At 45.6% G+C, this 21,089-nt stretch overlaps 1 protein-coding gene across 1 annotated transcript in view; it reads left to right on the top strand.

Annotated features, from left to right (window-relative positions):
- Positions 1–21,089, top strand: part of DNAJC18 (DnaJ heat shock protein family (Hsp40) member C18) — a 49,188-nt gene that overhangs the window by 486 nt on the left and 27,613 nt on the right. The window contains exons 2-4 of the mRNA XM_048861259.2: positions 1,013–1,196; positions 3,098–3,243; positions 6,394–6,579. Coding sequence (XP_048717216.1) covers positions 1,013–1,196; positions 3,098–3,243; positions 6,394–6,579 — 516 coding nt within the window. The remainder of the gene's footprint in view (positions 1–1,012; positions 1,197–3,097; positions 3,244–6,393; positions 6,580–21,089) is intronic.

Below are 21,089 nucleotides of genomic sequence, written 5' to 3'. Positions count from 1 at the left end.
CTTTCTCCTTTGTTTTCTCTATTACTTGCTTTGTGTAATGTTTTTCTCAGGTATAGCACACACACAGAAAAGACCCCCATTAAGGATAATCCACGGATAATGCTGTGATGAAAGATGAATTTTTTCTTTCATGGATTTTTGTATGTGAAAAGATGTTTCCATTAGACTGAATATTGGGATTATTTATGCAGGATATTATCACAACACTAAGTTAACCATAAATTACTTTATTAAATACGAAGGCTGACTGATAGTTATACAGTTGCTCTAAACATGCCTAAATAATAAGCAATGTACTACTCCAAACAATAACAAAATATTTATAAGCATTTGCTCAAGATATAGTTACAAATGGGCTAAACCCAGGGATGCTTAGACCAATACTGGGCCACTCCAACGTGGTCAGGCAGGTATTAACAATGAACCCTTTAAGAGCTTACTTTTTTTTATACCCTTTAACAAACCAGTGATGTCCTTGCCAATTGCTGACTTCAGTGAAAAACTGATTTGAGGCAGTTCTCCCTTATTTGCAGTCTTGATCCAGATAAAGTTTCCAACCTTCTTTCTTCCAGAGGCCTTTCCTCATGTCTCTCTCTTTCCTCCTTGCTGACTAACAGTTTTTCCTTTGCATATGAATTCAGATAGGCCCCAATTTTTGAGAACATTGATAAGTGGGGTGGGAAGGTCAGTGTTGGTTATTTTTAAGACAGTCTCTTTGTCTTATCATCTGCAGTCACCATTATTGGTCAGAGGCCTTTTTAGGAACTTTCCCTTATTTCATTCTTTGAACAAGGTATCCTCCCTCCTTCATTCCTTCTGGCCTTATAGCTTGTTACTTTTAAGATCTTTCTTTTACTTGCTAGTTAGGGCCTTCCTTTGCAACACATTTCTTTAACCAAATTTATGCTAACTTTAATTCTCTAATTTTATATTTATTGTGCAGTGAAACATGCAATGATATGTCATTGCATTTTTGGTAATACATTCATAATGGGGACATGTTGCTTTGCAGCCTTAATTGATGCACTCAGAAGGAATGCATGCCCAACAGAGGAAAACAGTGAGAGTTCTGACTTCTGTGCTTGCAGCGACTGTATGAAAGGGAAGAAGGAGAAGTGTGACAATGAGAGGGGTCAACCGGGCTCTGGAGAAGCTAGTATGACTTACACAGAGGAGCAGTTGTATGGGGTACAAAGGTAAACTATTTTCAGTAGACTCTACATTAAATTGTATTGGCGGAGGGAAAAGTCTCACATATGTGATCTTTTAGTAACCAGATGTCAACTGCAAAGCTGCTGTAGTCCTGAGCAGCTAATGTGCACTTGTGGTTTGATTGAATGGCTTTTATGGGAGTTGTGAGTGTTCTGCACGTTTTGAAAATTGGGTCCTTTTATTATAAGTATCTCTGAGTGGTGAAATCTACAGTATCAACTATATTCTGAACCTAACTTAAACTTCCTTGAGGTGTTATGGGTTTAAGTCACAGTTAACGAACAGTTATGTCTATTATGAATATCTGTATTTAGTATCTAGTCAATTTAAACTATGGAGCCATCATAATCATAGGAGTAATATGCATAATAGTAGGTAATTAACAAAAGTTGCTATATATGAACAGAATATTAGTCACTGTGCCTTCCTAAATTTAACTGTGAATGTTTACTAAAAATACTGCAACCAATTTATCCATATTGTAATCTAAAGAATTTGCAAAAGATCATTTTAAAGCAGCTGTTTTTTTTAAAGTTAGAGGAGCACAAACATTTCCTTTTTAGATTACTAGGTTTTAAACTTTAAAAGGTAGAACCATTTTTAATTATTTTTTTGTGGGGAGGAGACCTAGTTCTAGGTAAGACTTGAAATTCTAAGTTTCAGCCCAAGCTTGCTTTTCCAGCTGAAACAGCCTCCATGAAAAGAAGGATTTGACGAAAATAAGCATAACTATGTGTTTAAATTTAGGCCTTGTTCCTACAAGGACCTCTGCATGAGCAAGACCCCTGTTTCTGTTGACTTCAGTGGCTCTGTATGTAATGCTTCACATGAAAATGAGGCGTGGCTGAGGCAAAGGATAGTACAGTCAAGTACTATTCACCCTCCTGCATTGTCAGTGCATCTAAGTTTTAGCTCTTCTAGCCCTGAGTGCTTGAGTAGAGACTGAGGAAGGATGGTTCAGTGGTTAGATCACTAGTTTGGGTTGTGGGAGACCTGGGTTCAGGTCCTGCTCTGCCACAAACGTGCTGTGTAACCCGGGGCCAAGTCACTTAGTCTCTCTGTGCCTCAGTTCCAAATCTGTAAAATGGAAATAATAATACTTCCCTACCTCACAGAGGTATTGTGAGCATAAGCACATTAAAGATTATGAGGTGCTCACGTACAACATGGATGAAGGCTATATAAGTATCTGAGATAGGTAGACCAACATTGTGGTTTGCACAAATAGAGATAACAATGGGGGACCCACCAGGCTCCTTTTCACTTGTTGATCAATGTCAGGATTTTAAATGTAGTCTTCTCAGGTGAAAGTAATTTAAATAAGCTCTTCTACTGCAAATGATGCATATGCCTGGTTTGATATCCTATATGAAATGAACCTTGTGGTGTCCAGTTCCTGCTGGCCAGGTGTTCAGGTTCTGAAGTCATGTGCATCGTACAAATGGGCACACTAATGGCTTTCTTACCAGGGCAGGCAAGAGATGGATGAACGTGGAGACCAAATTACATACCAGCCCTTTAGATCGGCTCCTTTCAGTCGAGGGTTGAGCTGGATTGGTGGGGAAGCTTGTTTTACATCTGCCTGTGTTGTAACTGCTTTTTGACTAAACAGAGGACTTCAGTTTATAGGGTGTACAACCTGGCACCTTTCTTCAGCACTTACATTTTCATTAAGTGAATTTTAAGTGATACACATGACCTCATTCCTAAGACAGTGCTCTGATTCCTCATGCATCTTATCAACATACAATCTCTCTCTGCTGCTACTTTTTCCTCACCTATGTTAAGTGCTGTCTATTTGGTTTCTTGTAAAATTTTCTCTCAACTGTATTGTAGGAGGAGGCATGCAGACTTAAAAAAAACAAACAATTTTGTCTCTTTTCAGAATAAAGAAGTGTAGCAATTACTATGAAATTTTGGGAGTTGAGAGAGATGCCAATGAGGAGAATTTGAAGAAAGCTTATCGAAAACTGGCCCTTAAATTTCACCCTGACAAAAACTGTGCTCCTGGAGCAACAGAAGCTTTTAAAGGTATGTGAGATGAAGTATGGTTTATTTTAAAAAGAATCTTCATGCAAGGCTTGTTTCAGACTATGGCAATGCACCCTGGTTGAAGACTTCATAGAAACTTATAATTAGAAGCTTATAATTTTCATAGGCGATGGTAGGTTGCATATAGTTTTCTTCATAAAATCCCACAGCTGCCTGACAAAGAGTTGCCTTTGTTAGGAGGAGTTTCAAAGTACAGACCTCTGTGAGAAGCAGGATGGTAGTAAAATGAAAAGGCATCCTAAATCCCTTTGAATTTTCACGGTGGTGTTTAAGCAGTATTGTTTGTAACGAATAGCCCTCATCCATTTGATCAACAGTTTCCCTGGTTGTCTAATCACCTGTTGTTCTGTGTGTTCTATGTACTAGATTGTGAGCAGATCCCTACCATATTCACAGTACGTTTTGATCAATTTCATGGTCAGAGAGTTTAAAAAATGGTCAATTTCACATTGTAGATGTTTACATGTGAAATTTCATGGTATTGTAACTGTGGGGGTCCCAACCCAAAGGTACCCAGAGGTAGGTCTGATCTCTCCTCCTCCTCCTCCTCCCCCTCCGCCCCAATCAGCCTTGCAGGGAATGGACAAATCCTGTCCCTCCCCAGCCTGCTGGGGTCTTGCAGCTAGGAGCCCCATGGCTGGGGTGCTACCAGCAGCAGGGGGAGATGGGACCCACCTCCACAAGCCTCCTCTAGCTGCAGCAATCTCAGGGCTGTTGCCCAGTCCCAGAGCTTCCGGAAGCAGGGGGAGGCTTCTGATTTTTGTCTGATTTTTCCCTCCCTCCCTCTCTTCCCCCACCCCCCCGCGGCCATGGAGGGGATGGACAAGTCCTGTTCCTTCCCAGCCTTGTAGCTAGGAGCCCCCAAGCAGTGGTGCTCCCAGATCAGAATGGGGAGATCAGATTTCACGGGGAAGGGCTTATTGCACTGTCTATGACCTGTTTTTCACGGCCGTGAAATTGGTAGGGCCCTAATTATGAGTTAAAAATCATGAAAACATTGAAAGTTTTTGAGTGTATTATTCTGATTCTCTGAATTTTATACTAAGATTATATTAACTGTATCAACAATCAGTATCTAAAGACTTAAATTAAATCTGTTATACCTTCTCTTTTTTATCTTCCAGCTATGGCCAGGACTATCTTAACACAGAGCTTGGCAAAGCCTTGCTTTCAATTAGCTAGTGTTAAGAGAGAGAAGACATGAAGTTGCAAAGTTTTTTGTTTGTTTGTTTTTTTTCATCTTTGGGTTGGTTTTCAGTGTCAATTTGCCTATGAAAAATATATTTCAAACAGCATTAAGGTGATACAAAAGTTCTAAATTTTAAAATCAAACTTCAATGTTCTTTAGTTGCGTTATTATTTAGATACCTTGAACATTTGAAAAAACTATATGAACACAACTTTAGAAGAGAAAGTTGTTGCATACTTGAGTTTGTTGCAGCTATTTGACTCTCAGAAATTAATATCTGAAGATGTTGGTGTGTTCTGGGAGACATGGTGGCTGAAGGGTTTGGTAATAAAATCTGGGGTCTTTCATCTTTGGGGCACTAGTTTAGAGCCAGCTCAGGTGGCTAGTGATGAGGTCATTGCCAGCTGACTAGCTGTATGGTGGCCAGTGTGAAACAATTCTCCTATTTCAGGTCCTGGTAGACACCTAAGTGTATCAGTTTGTACCTGTATTTTCAGTCTCAGCGAAGTGGCTACAGATTGAATAGGCATGACCATGGACACCAAACTGGTCTATCGGTGGCTCTTTCAGGTCAGAATTGAGACGAGTGTAGAGGAGAGGGGAAACTGCCAGGGATGTATTTATTCTATGAAGAGAGGTTTTCATTCTCCAGGGCTATCTCAGTGCAAAACATAATATGGTTAGTGGATTGCCTTTGGCATTAAAAAGCATATTGGATAATTTTGAAAGCTACCACTTATTAATATAAAGGCAATTATTGTAAATTCCTTGATCCTTATTTGAGAATTCATTCCCCAAATGTTGTGATCGAGCCCTATTCTTGATAGTCTCTCAGGCGACTGGTGGAACTCCCTTAGCTCAAAACTACTGTGCCTTTGAATGGTGTTGCCAGCAAGTGGGCATTTGTAAGATAATGGCCATCCCCCACCCTCAGTTCCTTTCTTTCCACTGGTGCATGAGATCACTCTAACATTGCTGCCATTCTCACCTAGCTCTCTGTGGTATGCTGTACACGCAATTGCACTTGTTTAACTAAGGCCTTGTCTTCACTAGGGAAAAAGATATATTTTTAACCCATGCTAAGCTAACCTGTGTTACAAGTCTAGTGAAGACAAGGCAGTTGTAACCTTTCAGCTGATTGAGGTAAATCCTAGGAGAAGCATAGTGTTTATCTTGTCCAACTCGTAGGAATGTAACTCAAGTTAACTTAATACAAAGTTAAAAGTTTCAGAGGAACAGCCGTGTTAGTCTGTATTCGCAAAAAGAAAAGGAGTACTTGTGGCACCTTAGAGACTAACCAATTTATTTGAGCATGAGCTTTCGTGAGCTACAGCTCACTTCATCAGATGTTTACCGTGGAAACTGCAGCAGACTTTATATACACACAGAAATCATGAAACAATACCTCCTCCCACCCCACTGTCCTGCTGGTAATAGCAGTTAAAAGTTAAAAGTGTACATCCTACAGGAAGGATGCAATGTCATGTAATTAACCATATGGTGTGTGGACACACACACTCATACCTACCATGTCACTAACTGGTTTCAGACTTGGTAAAAAGTTGTATTGTCACTCAGCCCTTTAACAGATTTCCAGAATGGTCTCTTCTCCAGTTTTCGGAGTATTTTCAACCTTTCCATATGCTATAGGAAATGTTTTAACTTCCTGCTTCTATCCACGATGAGTGAGCAGCTTTCATCAGTGCTAATACCAGTATCCACAAGAATAACTGAAAGGAGCACTCACTTTGCTTTAAGAATGACATCTCCAATGGACATAGTCTCTCTGTCCAGATGGTTTTGTGTTATACTTTGTCCAACAGAAAATGTGTCTCTATCAACTTGTTGCTACTCATCTTCTAAAATTCAGCTTATGAAAGGCATGACTTGAAAAGATTGGATGACATAAATGTGTAATTTTGCTCTCTCTTATTCTGTAGCAATAGGCACTGCTTTTGCCGTTCTGAGCAACCCTGAAAAACGATCACGATATGATCAATTTGGGGATGAGCAAGAGACTTTCAGCACTCCCCGGGCTAGGAACTATGATTATTACAGGGAATTTGAAGCAGACATCACACCAGAAGAAATATTCAACATGTTTTTTGGCGGGCACTTCCCTACAGGTCAGTGTTCTGTCTATAGTGTTTTTGAAGTGTAAAGAGTTGGAAAGTTAGCTTTATTTGATACTGCTCAAGAACCTAAGGCCCTGTCTACACTACACAGCTAACTCAACATAGGCAGCTTACGTCAACCTCACTGTTGAGGTTTACGCACTGCAATGCTCCTCCCGCTGATTTAACTTTCTTGCTATGCTGACATAATAAAACCATCTCAACATTAGCTTCACAAATGTTGGAAAAAGGCTAATGTAGTGCCAATCTTTAAAAAAGGGAAGAAGGAGGATCCTGGGAACTACAGGCCAGTCAGCCTCACTTCAGTCCCTGGAAAAATCATGGAGCAGGTCCTCAAAGAATCAATCCTGAAGCACTTGCATGAGAGGAAAGTGATCAGGAACAGCCAGCATGGATTCACCAAGGGAAGGTCATGCCTGACTAATCTAATTGCCTTTTATGATGAGATTACTGGTTCTGTGGATGAAGGGAAAGCAGTGGATGTATTGTTTCTTGACTTTAGCAAAGCTTTTGACACGGTCTCCCACAGTATTCTTGTCAGCAAGTTAAAGAAGTATGGGCTGGATGAATGCACTATAAGGTGGGTAGAAAGCTGGCTAGATTGTCGGGCTCAACGGGTAGTGATCAATGGCTCCATGTCTAGTTGGCAGCCGGTATCAAGTGGAGTGCCCCAAGGGTCGGTCCTGGGGCCGGTTTTGTTCAATATCTTCATAAATGATCTGGAGGATGGTGTGGATTGCACTCTCAGCAAATTTGCGGATGATACTAAACTGGGAGGAGTGGTAGATACGCTGGAGGGGAGGGATAGGATACAGAAGGACCTAGACAAATTGGAGGATTGGGCCAAAAGAAATCTGATGAGGTTCAATAAGGATAAGTGCAGGGTCCTGCACTTAGGACGGAAGAACCCAATGCACAGCTACAGACTAGGGACCGAATGGCTAGGCAGCAGTTCTGCGGAAAAGGACCTAGGGGTGACAGTGGACGAGAAGCTGGATATGAGTCAGCAGTGTGCCCTTGTTGCCAAGAAGGCCAATGGCATTTTGGGATGTATAAGTAGGGGCATAGCAAGCAGATCGAGGGACGTGATCGTTCCCCTCTATTCGACATTGGTGAGGCCTCATCTGGAGTACTGTGTCCAGTTTTGGGCCCCACACTTCAAGAAGGATGTGGATAAATTGGAGAGAGTCCAGCGAAGGGCAACAAAAATGATTAGGGGTCTGGAACACATGAGTTATGAGGAGAGGCTGAGGGAGCTGGGATTGTTTAGCCTGCAGAAGAGAAGAATGAGGGGGGATTTGATAGCTGCTTTCAACTACCTGAAAGGGGGTTCCAAAGAGGATGGCTCTAGACTGTTCTCAATGGTAGCAGATGACAGAACGAGGAGTAATGGTCTCAAGCTGCAGTGGGGGAGGTTTAGATTGGATATTAGGAAAAACTTTTTCACTAAGAGGGTGGTGAAACACTGGAATGCGTTACCTAGGGAGGTGGTAGAATCTCCTTCCTTAGAGGTTTTTAAGGTCAGGCTTGACAAAGCCCTGGCTGGGATGATTTAACTGGGAATTGGTCCTGCTTCGAGCAGGGGGTTGGACTAGATGACCTTCTGGGGTCCCTTCCAACCCTTATATTCTATGATTCTATGAAATGTTATGCAGAGCACAGCAGGCTGCTATGACCATGGGAATATTTTCTTCTTTCGGGTTTAACCTGCCAAAAAAGCAGCGTCAACGACCCTTTAATCAGCAAAATGCACATTCAACAGTCATTCTGCACCTGCTGAACCTGTTCTTGAAGTGCTTCTTGCTGCAGTCAAGGTTTCTGGTGTATGGCTTCATAAGTCATGGGAGCAAGGGGTTGGCTGGGTCCTAAGGATCACTATTGGCATTTCCACATCCGCAGTTAGACTCCTCAGGTCTGGAAAGAAAGTCCTTGCTTGCAGCTTTCTGTACAGGCCAGTATTCCTGAAGACATGTGTGTCATGCACCTTCCTGGACCACCATGCACTGATGTCGGTGAAATGATCCACCACATCATGCAATACCACAGAAAAATAGCTCTTTCTGTTGATGTACTCCGTTGCAAGGTGGTCTGAGGCCAAAATGGGAATATACGTGCCATCTATCACACCCTGCAGTTAGGGAATCCGTTGTCGCAAAGCCATCCACTATTTCCCGCACATTGCCAAGAGTCACAGTCCTTTGTAGCGGGAGGAGATTAATGGTCCTGCACGCTTGTATCGCTACAACCCACATGGTAGACCTCTGTTTCACAACTGATCGGTAGCAGTCTGGAGTTGCCAGCTTCCATACAGCGATCACCACTTGCTTCTCCCACGTTACGGCAGCTCTCATTTTGGTATCCTTGTGCCAGAGGGTAGGGGCGAGCTCCGCACACGGTTCCAGGAAAGTGATTTTGCACATCTGAGAGTTCTGCAGCCACTGCTCGTCATCCCATACCTGCATAACGATGCAATCCCACCACTCAGTGCTTATTTCCTATGCCCAGAACCAACAGTCCACTGTGTGCAGCTGCTCTATGAATGCCAACATCAGCCTGGAATTGTTTCTTTCCATGGCACACGGGGGCAGACACCACGGTGTCATCAGTTTCGTAGCTCATAAAATACTGCAGGATCAGCCACATTGTGTTCATAATGCTCATTACAATACAAGAGAACAGTCCAGGATCCTTGCTTTCAGACAGAGATGAGCAGGAAGTTTACAGGGGCTGTTGAAAAGTGGTGCAAAATGTAGTAGGAAGCCCATAGAATGATTGGACAGAGAACTGCATCATGGACCACTGAGTGACGGCTGGTGGTGAGTTGCACAGTGGGATAACTACCCACAATACACTGTTCTCTCTGTTGATGCAATAGCACTAACTGTGGACACTTTCTGCTGTCACAAGGAGCATTATGTGGATGTGCAAAAGCGGTTTAATTACAGCGGTGGATGATCGTCAGCTTAACTTTGTAGTGTAGACATAGCCTAACTGTACTTTTCAGAATAGTAAAACCTGATAACTAAAGTGACAGTTGCTGTTACTTTTCTCACTTCTTCCTTTTTACGTCTAGCAAAACTCCTGAGATACACAATTTTAAATTGAGTTTGTTGACTTCAGATTTTCAGAATGTGAAAACCTACCCTAACCTTGCTTTCTTCACATGTGCTACTTCAACAGCATTCCCACATGGTTCAGTGAACCACTCATGCTGTTGCTGCTCTGGTGTGGCCAGCCAGCACACTACCAACCCCTGCCTGTGTCTTCTTGCCTCTCCTGAAAGTTCCTAACCAGTGCTGAGCTCCAGGGGTGAGAACCACTAATGCAGGAAGGGCTGAGGCAGGTTGAATTCCTTGTGGGCCACATTTTTAACTCCAGCTGTAGTTGGTAAAACTGCTTCTTCTCTCTCCCTGTTGCTTGAAGCCAGAAATGGTTTGGAGATGGGGAGGCGGTATTTATCTCCAGGGATCAGGAGTGTGCTTGCCAACCACATTAACTGTAGTGCTACTGTCATAGACAGCTCACTGAAGCCTTGTAGACACTGGCAAGTTTCTGCGCAGTAAAGCAGCTTTTTGCAGTGTAACTCCCGAGGTGCACACGCTGCCAAGCCACTTAGTGCGCAGAAACTGAGCAGTTGCAGCGCTGTAAAAAGACCACCCCCGACGAGAGGCGTACCGGTTACAGGGTTACAGTGCCGCGGTGCCAGTGTAGACACCCTGGTCGATTACACTGCTGCGATTGGCCTCCAGGAGGTGTCCCACAACGCGTGTTCTCACCTCTCTGGTCATCAGTTTGAACTGTACGGCCCTGCCCTCAGGTGACCAACCATGAGCCCTGCCCCTTAAATTCCTTGGGAATTTTGAAGGTTCCCTTCCTGTTTGCTCGGTGACGCATACAGTGGTCTCAGCGCATCTTTCCAGGTGACCATACCTGCTCCACGCACTAGGCTATCCCCTGCTTAGAGCAGTGCTGAGCTGCTGGACCTCATGAGCATTTGGGGAGAGGAGGCTGTCCAGTCCCAACTGCGCTGCAGCCATAGGAATTATGAGATCTACGGTCAGATTTCATGACAGAAAGGGGCCATGAGCGGAACACACTGCGGTGCAGGGTCAAAGTGAAGGAGCTGCGGAGTACCTACCATAAGCCGTGGGAGACAAACCGCTGCTCTAGTGCTGCCCGTTCTGCAAAGAGCTGGACGCGATACTCAGTGGTGACCCCCATCTCCATTGCAAAGGCCACTGTAGATACTTCGGTGGCTTGCATGCCAGTCAAAAGTGGACTGAGCCAGGAGGAGGAAATCTTGGACAAGGATGTATTGCGGGGAGACCGAGAGGCAGAGGACAACTCAGAAGTCAGAGATGCATGCAGCCAGGAGCTCTTCTCTACTCTGGAGTAAGCTAACCATTCACAGCTGTCAAAACTTGGCGAAGCGCAAACAGGAGAGGAGGCCCCTGGTAAGTGGCTTTGATTTTGGAAATTGCTGAAGCGAGTTGTTGGGGGCAGGAGGGTTGCAGAAAGCAGGCATGTGTCTATGATGCACATACCACCACAGGCCTTGTCTAAGTGATGGAACAGTGTTGATTGACTCCCTCACTTCACAGGAATCTGCCTCAGAGTTCTTCAGGAAACTCTCATGGAGATACTGGGCAATCCGCTGCCACAGGTTCCTTGACCGAGCTGCTTTGTTTCTTGCCCCATTAAGGGTAACTTTCCCACCCCAATCTGCCGTCACTGTGGGACCACATAAGGGCCAAGGCCGGAAGCCGCAGTCTTGGCGAAGATCCTCCCTTGAATCCCTGCTCACCCTAAGCAGTGAGATATCTTCCATAATGAACACAGCCTGTGGAAAATGTGGGGACAGTAATGATTGTAAAGCCCCTGCTACAATGCTGGCTCTCCCCGAGAGCCACATGCCCAGTCTACAGTATGGTCCTGGAACACTGATTTTCCCTGCCCCTGAGGTTACTCACCATTTTGGGGGTCTTGTGTCTCAAGTGTGCTTGCCTGGCGTCAGCCAGTTAGTGACAGGTACGTGAATAGTGGTTGTTTTAAATGACTGAATCAGTGGTCTGTGTATTGCAAACAATAAATGTTTCTGTAAAATGTTGCATTTTGGCTTCACAGAGATGACCTTGGGAGCTCAGCCTCCCTCTTTGTTATTGCCAGCTGAACAGCTGCGCAGAATTAGAAAGTGGCCACGAAGAACTAAAGAGGATTTTCTGTGATGTCATGACACATTCCATGGCCGAAAAACAAGAATTGAAGGAGTGGCGGGACAGCGAGAAGAGGAACCGAAAGGAGAACACGACGCGCCAGAACAAAGCCACGGAGCGGCTCTTAAAGGTTATGGAATGCCAAGCGGACATGCTCCAGGTGCTACTAGCACTGTAAGCCAAGCAGCTGTGCACCCACCCTCCCCTGCAACCACTGTTGCAAAACTCTTTCCCATGCACCCCCAGACGCTGCCAACACAGTTTTATGAACCTCCTGGCTCCAGACTGTACCCTCTGCATTCCACTCTTGCCCTGTCACAGTCCAGCCCTGCGGACGCCCAGTACCCATTGCAGACAACACCCGTCCCTCTGCAGTTTAGCCCTGCTGAACTACAGTACCCGCTGCGCTATACTCCAAAAGACAAGGTTGTATATGACACCTGGATATACACAAATCTTTCACCATCCACGGACCCCACCTTTTCCTGGGACCCTCCCTTCCCCCACTCTCTACAGCTGATGTGGTTTTTTTTGTTTGTCTCTCCCTTCCCGTTGTTGCTTTTTAATAAAATAATTGTTTTGGTTTGAAAGCAATCTTTATTCCATTAATTGAAAGCAAACCAAGCCCTGCGAAGCAACAGGCAATTTTCTTAAACCTTCACAGCGCATCATCTGCACCAGTCACAATGACCTCCTAGCCTCACAAGCACTGCACTCCCGAGCATAGCAACAAATATTAGTGGCTTTCAGCTTCAAATTGCTGCCTCAAGACATTCTTGATCCTTATGGTCCCACGCTGCCCGCCCCTCCAGTAACCCTGTCTCTGGCTGTTCAAATTCAGCCTCCAGGCACTGAGCCTCAGCAATTAGCCCTGAGTGAAGCTTTCACCCTTCCCTTCACAAATATGGAGTGTACAGCATGCGGCTAAAAGCATAGGAATATTGTCATCGGCCAGGTCCAGCCTCCCATATAGGCAGTGCCAGAGGGCCTTTAAACGGCCAAAAGCACACCCAACAGTGATTCCGCACTTGCTCAGTCTTTTGTTGAACCACTCCTTGCTGCTGTCAAGGTTCTCCATGTATGGCTTCATAAGCCACGGCATTAGGGCTAGGCAGGGTCTCCCAGGATCACAATGGGCATTTCGATTTCCCTTAAGGTGATCTTTCTGTACGAGAAGAAAGTCCCTGCTTGCAGCTTCCTGAACAGGCCAGTGTTCCAAAAGATGTGTGAGTCATGAACCTTTCCAGAGCAGCCTGTGTTAACGTCCGTGAAATGCCACGGTGATCCACGAGCGGCTGGAGAACCATAGAGAAATACCCCTTCCGATTAATGTACTTGGTGGCTAGGTGGTCTGGTGCCAGAATTGGAATATGCATGCCATCTGTCGCTCCTCCGCAGTTAGGGAAGCCCATTTGTGCAAAGCCATCCACAATGTCACGCACGTTGTCCAGAGTCACAGTCTTTCGTAGCACGATGTGGTTAATGTCCCTGCACACTTCTGTCAACACAAGTCCAACAGTCAACTTTTCCACTCCAAACTGGTTAGCGACCAATTGGTAGCAGTCTGGAGTACCCAGCTTCCACAGTGCAATTGCCACCCGCTTCTCCAACGGCAAAGCAGCTCTCATTCTCGTGTCCTTGTGCCGCAGGGATGGGGCGAGCTCATCACACAGTCCCATGAATGTGGCTTTCCTCATCCAAAATTTCTGCAGCCACTGCTCATCATCCCAGACGTGCATGACAGTGTGATCCCACCACTCAGTGCTTGTTTCCCGAGCCCAAAACCAGCGTTCTACTGTGATCAACACCTCTGAGAATGCCACAAGCAATCTCATGTTATAGATAGTACGCATGGCGAGGTCAATGTTGAACTCCTCTTGCCTTTGTAGTTTAAGGAATAACTCCACTGCCACTCATGTCTTGTTAGTGAGAGCGAGCAGCATATTGGACAACAGTATGGGATCCATTCCTGCAGAGCGTGCAGTACACAAACCACTGAAAGATGGCACCAAATGTGGACAGAAGCACAGGGATTGCTGGGATGCGAAGTAATGCATCACGGGGCATTTGGACAGGACCCAGGATGACCCGTGACCCCCTCCACCTTCCCACAACTCCTACCGGCAGAAGAGGAAGAGATGCTCTGTGGGATAGCTACCCAGAATGCACCTTTCTGAATACCGATGCAAGTGCTGCAAGTGTGAACACACTATTGCACAGGCAACTGACAGTGTGAACACATAACAGTGGTTTCCCTTCAGCGCTCTCTGAGCAGCGATGTAACTGCCGGCGCTGTAACTCTGCCAGTGTAGACATACACTGAGTAAATGCAGATGTGCCACAACAGCTGCTGTGAGCGCTCCAGGTACAATAGAGTATTGCATCGATCCATAACCACAGATGCATATGAAAGGAAAAGCTCCATACATTTGGCTTGTAAACTGCAGAAATAAAGAACAAAAGGTCATAGGTCTACCTTCAGATTCACTGGAAGGCGTCACCACATGTCTTCTACATACCTGGGCATAGGATACAACTGCACTTCGAGCTTGGGGAGAGGCTAGCTACCCAAGTAAATACCTAGGGTCCTGGACATGATCACACTCAGGGCAGCTAGCCCTTTGCGCCACCGCAGCTATGCTTCTGTTTTTAGCACACTAGCTTGATCAGAGCTGGTGCGGGTGTGTCTCAAGCTAGAATTTATACCTCCTGTTCAACATGTGGACATACCCGTAGATTCAAGACTTGTAGCAGTGCTGTGTGCGTATCTGAATCCAAATCTTTTGGGCTCCTGCATTTTTAAAATAACTAAAAACGGAGATTTCCAAATGATTAGTGGAATACACATGCGGACTTGGGTAGAAAATAATACATTTTAAAGATGCCCTGGTATTTTCCCTGCTAAGATTGGAGTTCAGCGATCTCTTGATGACACAGTATTTAGCATCTGTGTTGTGTTTTTCACCTTCAAAGTGTCATACAAACATCACAGTGATCACTAACACCTAAAGCAGAGGAGGGATCTATGTTACTTATACTGATTATAATTATGGTGATTTAATATAGCCTCATTCATCTAAAAGAATCCTAAAGTACTCAACAAACATTACCAGCAAATTTACAAACTCTGGGCCAAACCCAGTATTGGCACAATTCCCATTGATTTTGCTGAAAGTTGCACCTGCTTACACGAATCACTTTATCCACTACTGAAAAACAACCACTTCTGGCATGTGGCAGCTATTCAACAGCACCCAGCAACATTATACAGCAGTTTAGAACAAGAAATGGAACAGCATTTGAAACTGCAGGAGGAATTTAGATGTCAGTGATATAACAGGTGAAACAGAGTACCGAGTTAAGCTCTTGACAGATAACAAAGGCCTTGTCTGCACTACAGAGTTTTGTCTACAAAAGTCAGCTTTCATCAACAAAACAGTGGAGGTGTACACACTAGAATGCTCCTTCTGCCAACAAAACTCTCCTGCTTTGACGACAAAATAAAACCACCTCAGTGAGAGGCATAGAGCTTTTTGCAGCAAAGTTATATCGACAGTGTGTAGACACTGTGCTTGGTTATGTCACTATAAATGGTCTCCAGGAGGTGTCCGACAATGCCCGTCCTGACCACTCTGGTCAGCAGTTCAAACTCTGCTGCCTGAACTCAGGTACACAAGCACCTGTCTCTCCCACTTTAAATGCCCAGGAATTTTTGAAACTCCACTTCCTGTTTGCTCGGCCTGGACAGCTCACATCACCTCTTTCCAGCAGACCATGCAGCAAATGCTCTCCCGCTTGGAGCACACCTGAGTTGTTGCATCTGCTGGCTCTGTGGGGAGAGGACACTGTGCGGTTCCAGCTCCGCTCCAGCTGTAGGAACTTGGATACCTACAGTCAGATTTCTCATGGCATGTTGGATAAGGGCTACAAATGCGATACCCATCAGTGCCGTGGGAAGATAAAGGAGGCGTACCAGAAGGCAAGGGTGTCAAGCCGTCGCTCTGGTCCTGCACTGGAGACCTGCCGCTTCTATAAGGAGCTGGACTCCATACTTGGCAGCAACCTTGCCTCCACCCCAAGAGCCCTGTGGATACTTCAGTGGGGCTAGAGACAGCAGACTCAACCCCGAGGACAGAGTCATGGACGAGGAGGTCAAGTTGGAGAACAATGTGGAGCACACGGCAGGGTCATCCGGTGGTGCAGCAAGTCAGGACCTCTCTTCCACTCCAGAGAGGTCTAGCCAGTCCCAGCAGTCCGTCTCTGGTGCACATGATGCAGGAGAGGAGAGCTCTGGTGAGTGATCTTCTTGAGTTGTTGCTGCTTGGTTATATGAGGTAGAGCTGTCCTTTGCTTTGTATATTCCAGAAGTGGGTGAAGGGATAGCAATGTACTAGGCTAGTTGTGTTTGTGTGTGCTTCACATTCCCCAGTGCAGCTAAGTAGGGTGGTGGAACACTGTGTTAATACACACCGAAACATCACGAGAAGCCTCCAGAGAACTCTCTAGGAAACTTTCCTAGAGGTCCCTTCAATCCTCTGCCGAAGGTTCCTTGGCAGAGGTGCTTTATTCCTTCCCCCATTGTAGGAAACTTTCTTGCGCCAATCAGCAATCACTGTGCAGGGACCAAAGCAGCACACAGGTGAGCAGCATATGGACCCAGTCTGAAGCCACACGCATGCAGCAGATGCATTGTTGCTTAACTTCAGGAGTGAGATAACTGCTTCAGTGACCCCCCACCTGTGGAAAATGGTGGCAGAATTTACAATATTGTCCCTAGTTGCCTGCAATGATCCCCTTAAAAAAACACTTCCTAGATCTTTTGCCCCATCTTGAACGTCCTCCCCCCCCAGCCAAACTCACCATGGTTAGGGTATTAGTGGAACTGTGTGCTTGCCAAGGGACAGTGAGAAACTCATTCATATGTAATAAGAGGTGTATTTTACTACAATGATTCGATGCTGTGTGTGCATGCTTCTGTTTGTTGTGCTTCTGTAGACTTGGCTGTCAGGGGAACCCCCTACACACTGGCGGAGCACCTCCGCCAGATAAGGACGCAACCAAGGAGGAGCAAGGAGGACATATTTCAAGAGGTGTTCCAATACTCGGAGACTGAAAAACAAGAACGCAGGGTATAGAGCGAGTCTTTAAAGGAAAATTTTAAAATAGACAGACAGGACAGAAAGGAGAGCCAGGAGCAAATTTTAATGGGCCATGAGCAGATGATAAAACTGATGGAGGAGCAAACAGAGATGCTGAAGTCCATAATCACGCTGCAGGCAGAACACATGCGTGTTCGCCCTCCCTGCATAACCAAGCACAGTGTCTACACACTGTCGATATAACAGAACTGTGTTCCATGTTCTCCCAAATGCCTTCCACAAGTTCCTTGCAACTTCCTGGCCTGTGTTCAATACCCTATTTACTTCATCCCTTCGGACAGCTTCCAGAATTATAGCTGGACTTACACACCTATACTGCCCTTCACTGTTATCTACTTAATTGGTATTTAATAAAAACATACTCTCTGAAAGATAACCAGTCTTTGTCTCCTATATGCGGTTGTTGCAGCTGGAATTAATACACAGTGCAATTTGATCGTTTGCTGAGTACAAATCCTGGTCAGGAATCATCAACATTTTCATGCAAAGTGGCAAATAAATAAAGCATGGCAGAGTGCTGTGTATAGAAAAACACATTACTGGTGCTTATTATCATAGAATCATAGAATATAAGGGTTGGAAGGGACCCCAGAAGGTCATCTAGTCCAACCCCCTGCTCAAAGCAGGACCAATTCCCAGTTAAATCATCCCAGCCAGGGCTTTGTCAAGCCTGACCTTAAAAACCTCTAAGGAAGGAGATTCTACCACCTCCCTAGGTAACGCATTCCAGTGTTTCACCACCCTCATAGTGAAAAAGTTTTTCCTAATATCCAATCTAAACCTCCCCCACTGCAGCTTGAGACCATTACTCCTCGTTCTGTCATCTGATACCATTGAGAACAGTCTAGAGCCATCCTCTTTGGAACCCCCTTTCAGGTAGTTGAAAACAGCTATCAAATCCCCCCTCATTCTTCTCTTCTGCAGGCTAAACAATCCCAGCTCCCTCAGCCTCTCCTCATAACTCATGTGTTCCAGACCCCTAATCATTTTTGTTGCCCTTCGCTGGACTCTCTCCAATTTATCCACATCCTTCTTGAAGTGTGGGGCCCAAAACTGGACACAGTACTCCAGATGAGGCCTCACCAATGTCGAATAGAGGGGAACGATCACGTCCCTCGATCTGCTCGCTATGCCCCTACTTATACATCCCAAAATGCCATTGGCCTTCTTGGCAACAAGGGCACACTGCTGGCTCATATCCAGCTTCTCGTCCACTGTCACCCCTAGGTCCTTTTCCGCAGAACTGCTGCCTAGCCATTCGGTCCCTAGTCTGTAGCTGTGCATTGGGTTCTTCCGTCCTAAGTGCAGGACCCTGCACTTATCCTTATTGAACCTCATCAGATTTCTTTTGGCCCAATCCTCCAATTTGTCTAGGTCCTTCTGTATCCTATCCCTCCCCTCCAGCGTATCTACCACTCCTCCCAGTTTAGTATCATCCGCAAATTTGCTGAGAGTGCAATCCACACCATCCTCCAGATCATTTATGAAGATATTGAACAAAACCGGCCCCAGGACCGACCCTTGGGGCACTCCACTTGATACCGGCTGCCAACTAGACATGGAGCCATTGATCACTACCCGTTGAGCCCGACAATCTAGCCAGCTTTCTACCCACCTTGTAGTGCATTCATCCAGCCCATACTTCCTTAACTTGCTGACAAGAATACTGTGGGAGACCGTGTCAAAAGCTTTGCTAAAGTCAAGAAACAATACATCCACTGCTTTCCCTTCATCCACAGAACCAGTAATCTCATCATAGAAGGCGATTAGATTAGTCAGGCATGACCTTCCCTTGGTGAATCCATGCTGGCTGTTCCTGATCACTTTCCTCTCATGCAAGTGCTTCAGGATTGATTCTTTGAGGACCTGCTCCATGATTTTTCCAGGGACTGAAGTGAGGCTGACTGGCCTGTAGTTCCCAGGATCCTCCTTCTTCCCTTTTTTAAAGATTGGCACTACATTAGCCTTTTTCCAGTCATCCGGGACTTCCCCCGTTCGCCACGAGTTTTCAAAGATAATGGCCAATGGCTCTGCAATCACAGCCGCCAGTTCCTTCAGCACTCTCGGATGCAACTCGTCCGGCCCCATGGACTTGTGCACGTCCAGCTTTTCTAAAAAGTCCCTAACCACCTCTATCTCCACAGAGGGCTGGCCATCTCTTCCCCATTTTGTGATGCCCAGCGTAGCAGTCTGGGAGCTGACCTTATTAGTGAAGACAGAGGCAAAAAAAGCATTGAGTACATTAGCTTTTTCCACATCCTCTGTCACTAGTTTGCCTCCCTCATTCAGTAAGGGGCCCACACATTCCTTGGCTTTCTTCTTGTTGCCAACATACCTGAAGAAACCCTTCTTGTTACTCTTGACATCTCTGGCTAGCTGCAGCTCCAGGTGCGATTTGGCCCTCCTGATAACATTCCTACATGCCCTAGCAATATTTTTATACTCTTCCCTGGTCATATGTCCAACCTTCCACTTCTTGTAAGCTTCTTTTTTATGTTTAAGATCCGCTAAGATTTCACCATTAAGCCAAGCTGGTCGCCTGCCATATTTACTATTCTTTCGACTCATCGGGATGGTTTGTCCCTGTAACCTCAACAGGGATTCCTTGAAATACAGCCAGCTCTCCTGGACTCCTTTCCCCTTCAAGTTAGTCCCCCAGGGGATCCTGGCCATCCGTTCCCTGAGGGAGTCGAAGTCTGCTTTCCTGAAGTCCAGGGTCCGTATCGTGCTGCTTACCTTTCTTCCCTGTGTCAGGATCCTGAACTCAACCAACTCATGGTCACTGCCTCCCAGATTCCCATCCACCTTTGCTTCCCCCACTAATTCTACCCGGTTTGTGAGCAGCAGGTCAAGAAAAGCGCCCCCCCTAGTTGGCTCCTCGAGCACTTGCGCCAGGAGTATATCAAAATGGTGTCTTGAATAGCCTCTCATTGTGCCCCTCTAATTGCCCTGGTATCTGGCTGCTCAAAATCAGGTGATCCACCTTCATGCTCCACTCCAGGGGAAATTTTTCACCCTTAGTCTCACAAATATTATGGAGCGCACAGCAGGCTGCTATGACCATGGGAATATTTTTCTCATTTAAATCTAACCACTCATAAAGACAGTGCTAGTGTGTTTTTAGTCTGCCAAAGGCACATTAAGCAGTCATTCTGCAGCTGCTCAGCCTATTGTTGAAGCACTCCTTACTGCTGTCCAGGTTTCCCATGTATGACTTCATGAGCTATCGGAGTAAGGGGTACACTGGGTCTCCCAGGATCACTATGGGCATTTAAACATTCCCCACTGGAATATTCTGGTCTTGAAAGAAAGCTTGGAGCTTTCTGTAAAGACAAGTGTTCCTGAAGATGTGTGCAGCATGCATCTTCCTGGACCACCCCACATTGACATCCGTGAAATATCCACCATGATTCCATCGTAAGATGGTCCGGGGCCAAAATTAGAATATGTGTGCCATCTGTCGCCCCACTGAAGTTAGGAAATCCCATTGCCGCAAAGCCATCCAGTATTTCACGCACATTGCCAAGAGTGTCAGTCCTTTGTAGCAGGATGTGATTAAGGACCCTGCACACTTGCATTAATGCAGCCCCAACGATGGACTTCCCAGTCACCAGATGCCACACAGCAATCCACACACGCTTCTCCACCAAGAGGACAGCTCTCATTTTGGTGTCCATGCGACGCAGGGCTGGGGTAAGCTCTGCACACAGTTCCAGGAAGGTGGCTTTCCGCATCTGAAGAAAGTCAAGGAAAGTGTGGGCCCCTTACTGAATGAGGGAGGCAACCTAGTGACAGAGGATGTGGTAAAAGCTAATGTACTCAATGCTTTTTTTGCCTCTGTCTTCACTAACAAGGTCAGCTCCCAGACTACTGCACTGGGCTGCACAACATGGGGAGGAGGTGATCAACCCTTTGTGGAGAAAGAAGTGGTTCGGGACTATTTAGAAAAGCTGGATGAGCACAAGTCCATGGGGCCGGATGCGCTGCATCCGAGAGTGCTAAAGGAGTTGGCGGATGTGATTGCAGAGCCATTGGCCATTGTCTTTGAAAACTCATGGCGATCGTGGGAAGTCCCGGACAACTGGAAAATGACTAATGTAGTGCCCATCTTTAAAAAAGGGAAGGAGGA

Source organism: Caretta caretta, chromosome 8 (genome assembly GCF_965140235.1).
Source record: "Caretta caretta isolate rCarCar2 chromosome 8, rCarCar1.hap1, whole genome shotgun sequence".
Taxonomy (NCBI): domain Eukaryota; kingdom Metazoa; phylum Chordata; order Testudines; family Cheloniidae; genus Caretta; species Caretta caretta.
Note: the sequence above shows the minus strand (reverse complement) of the source record. Positions and strands in the feature narration are given on the sequence as shown.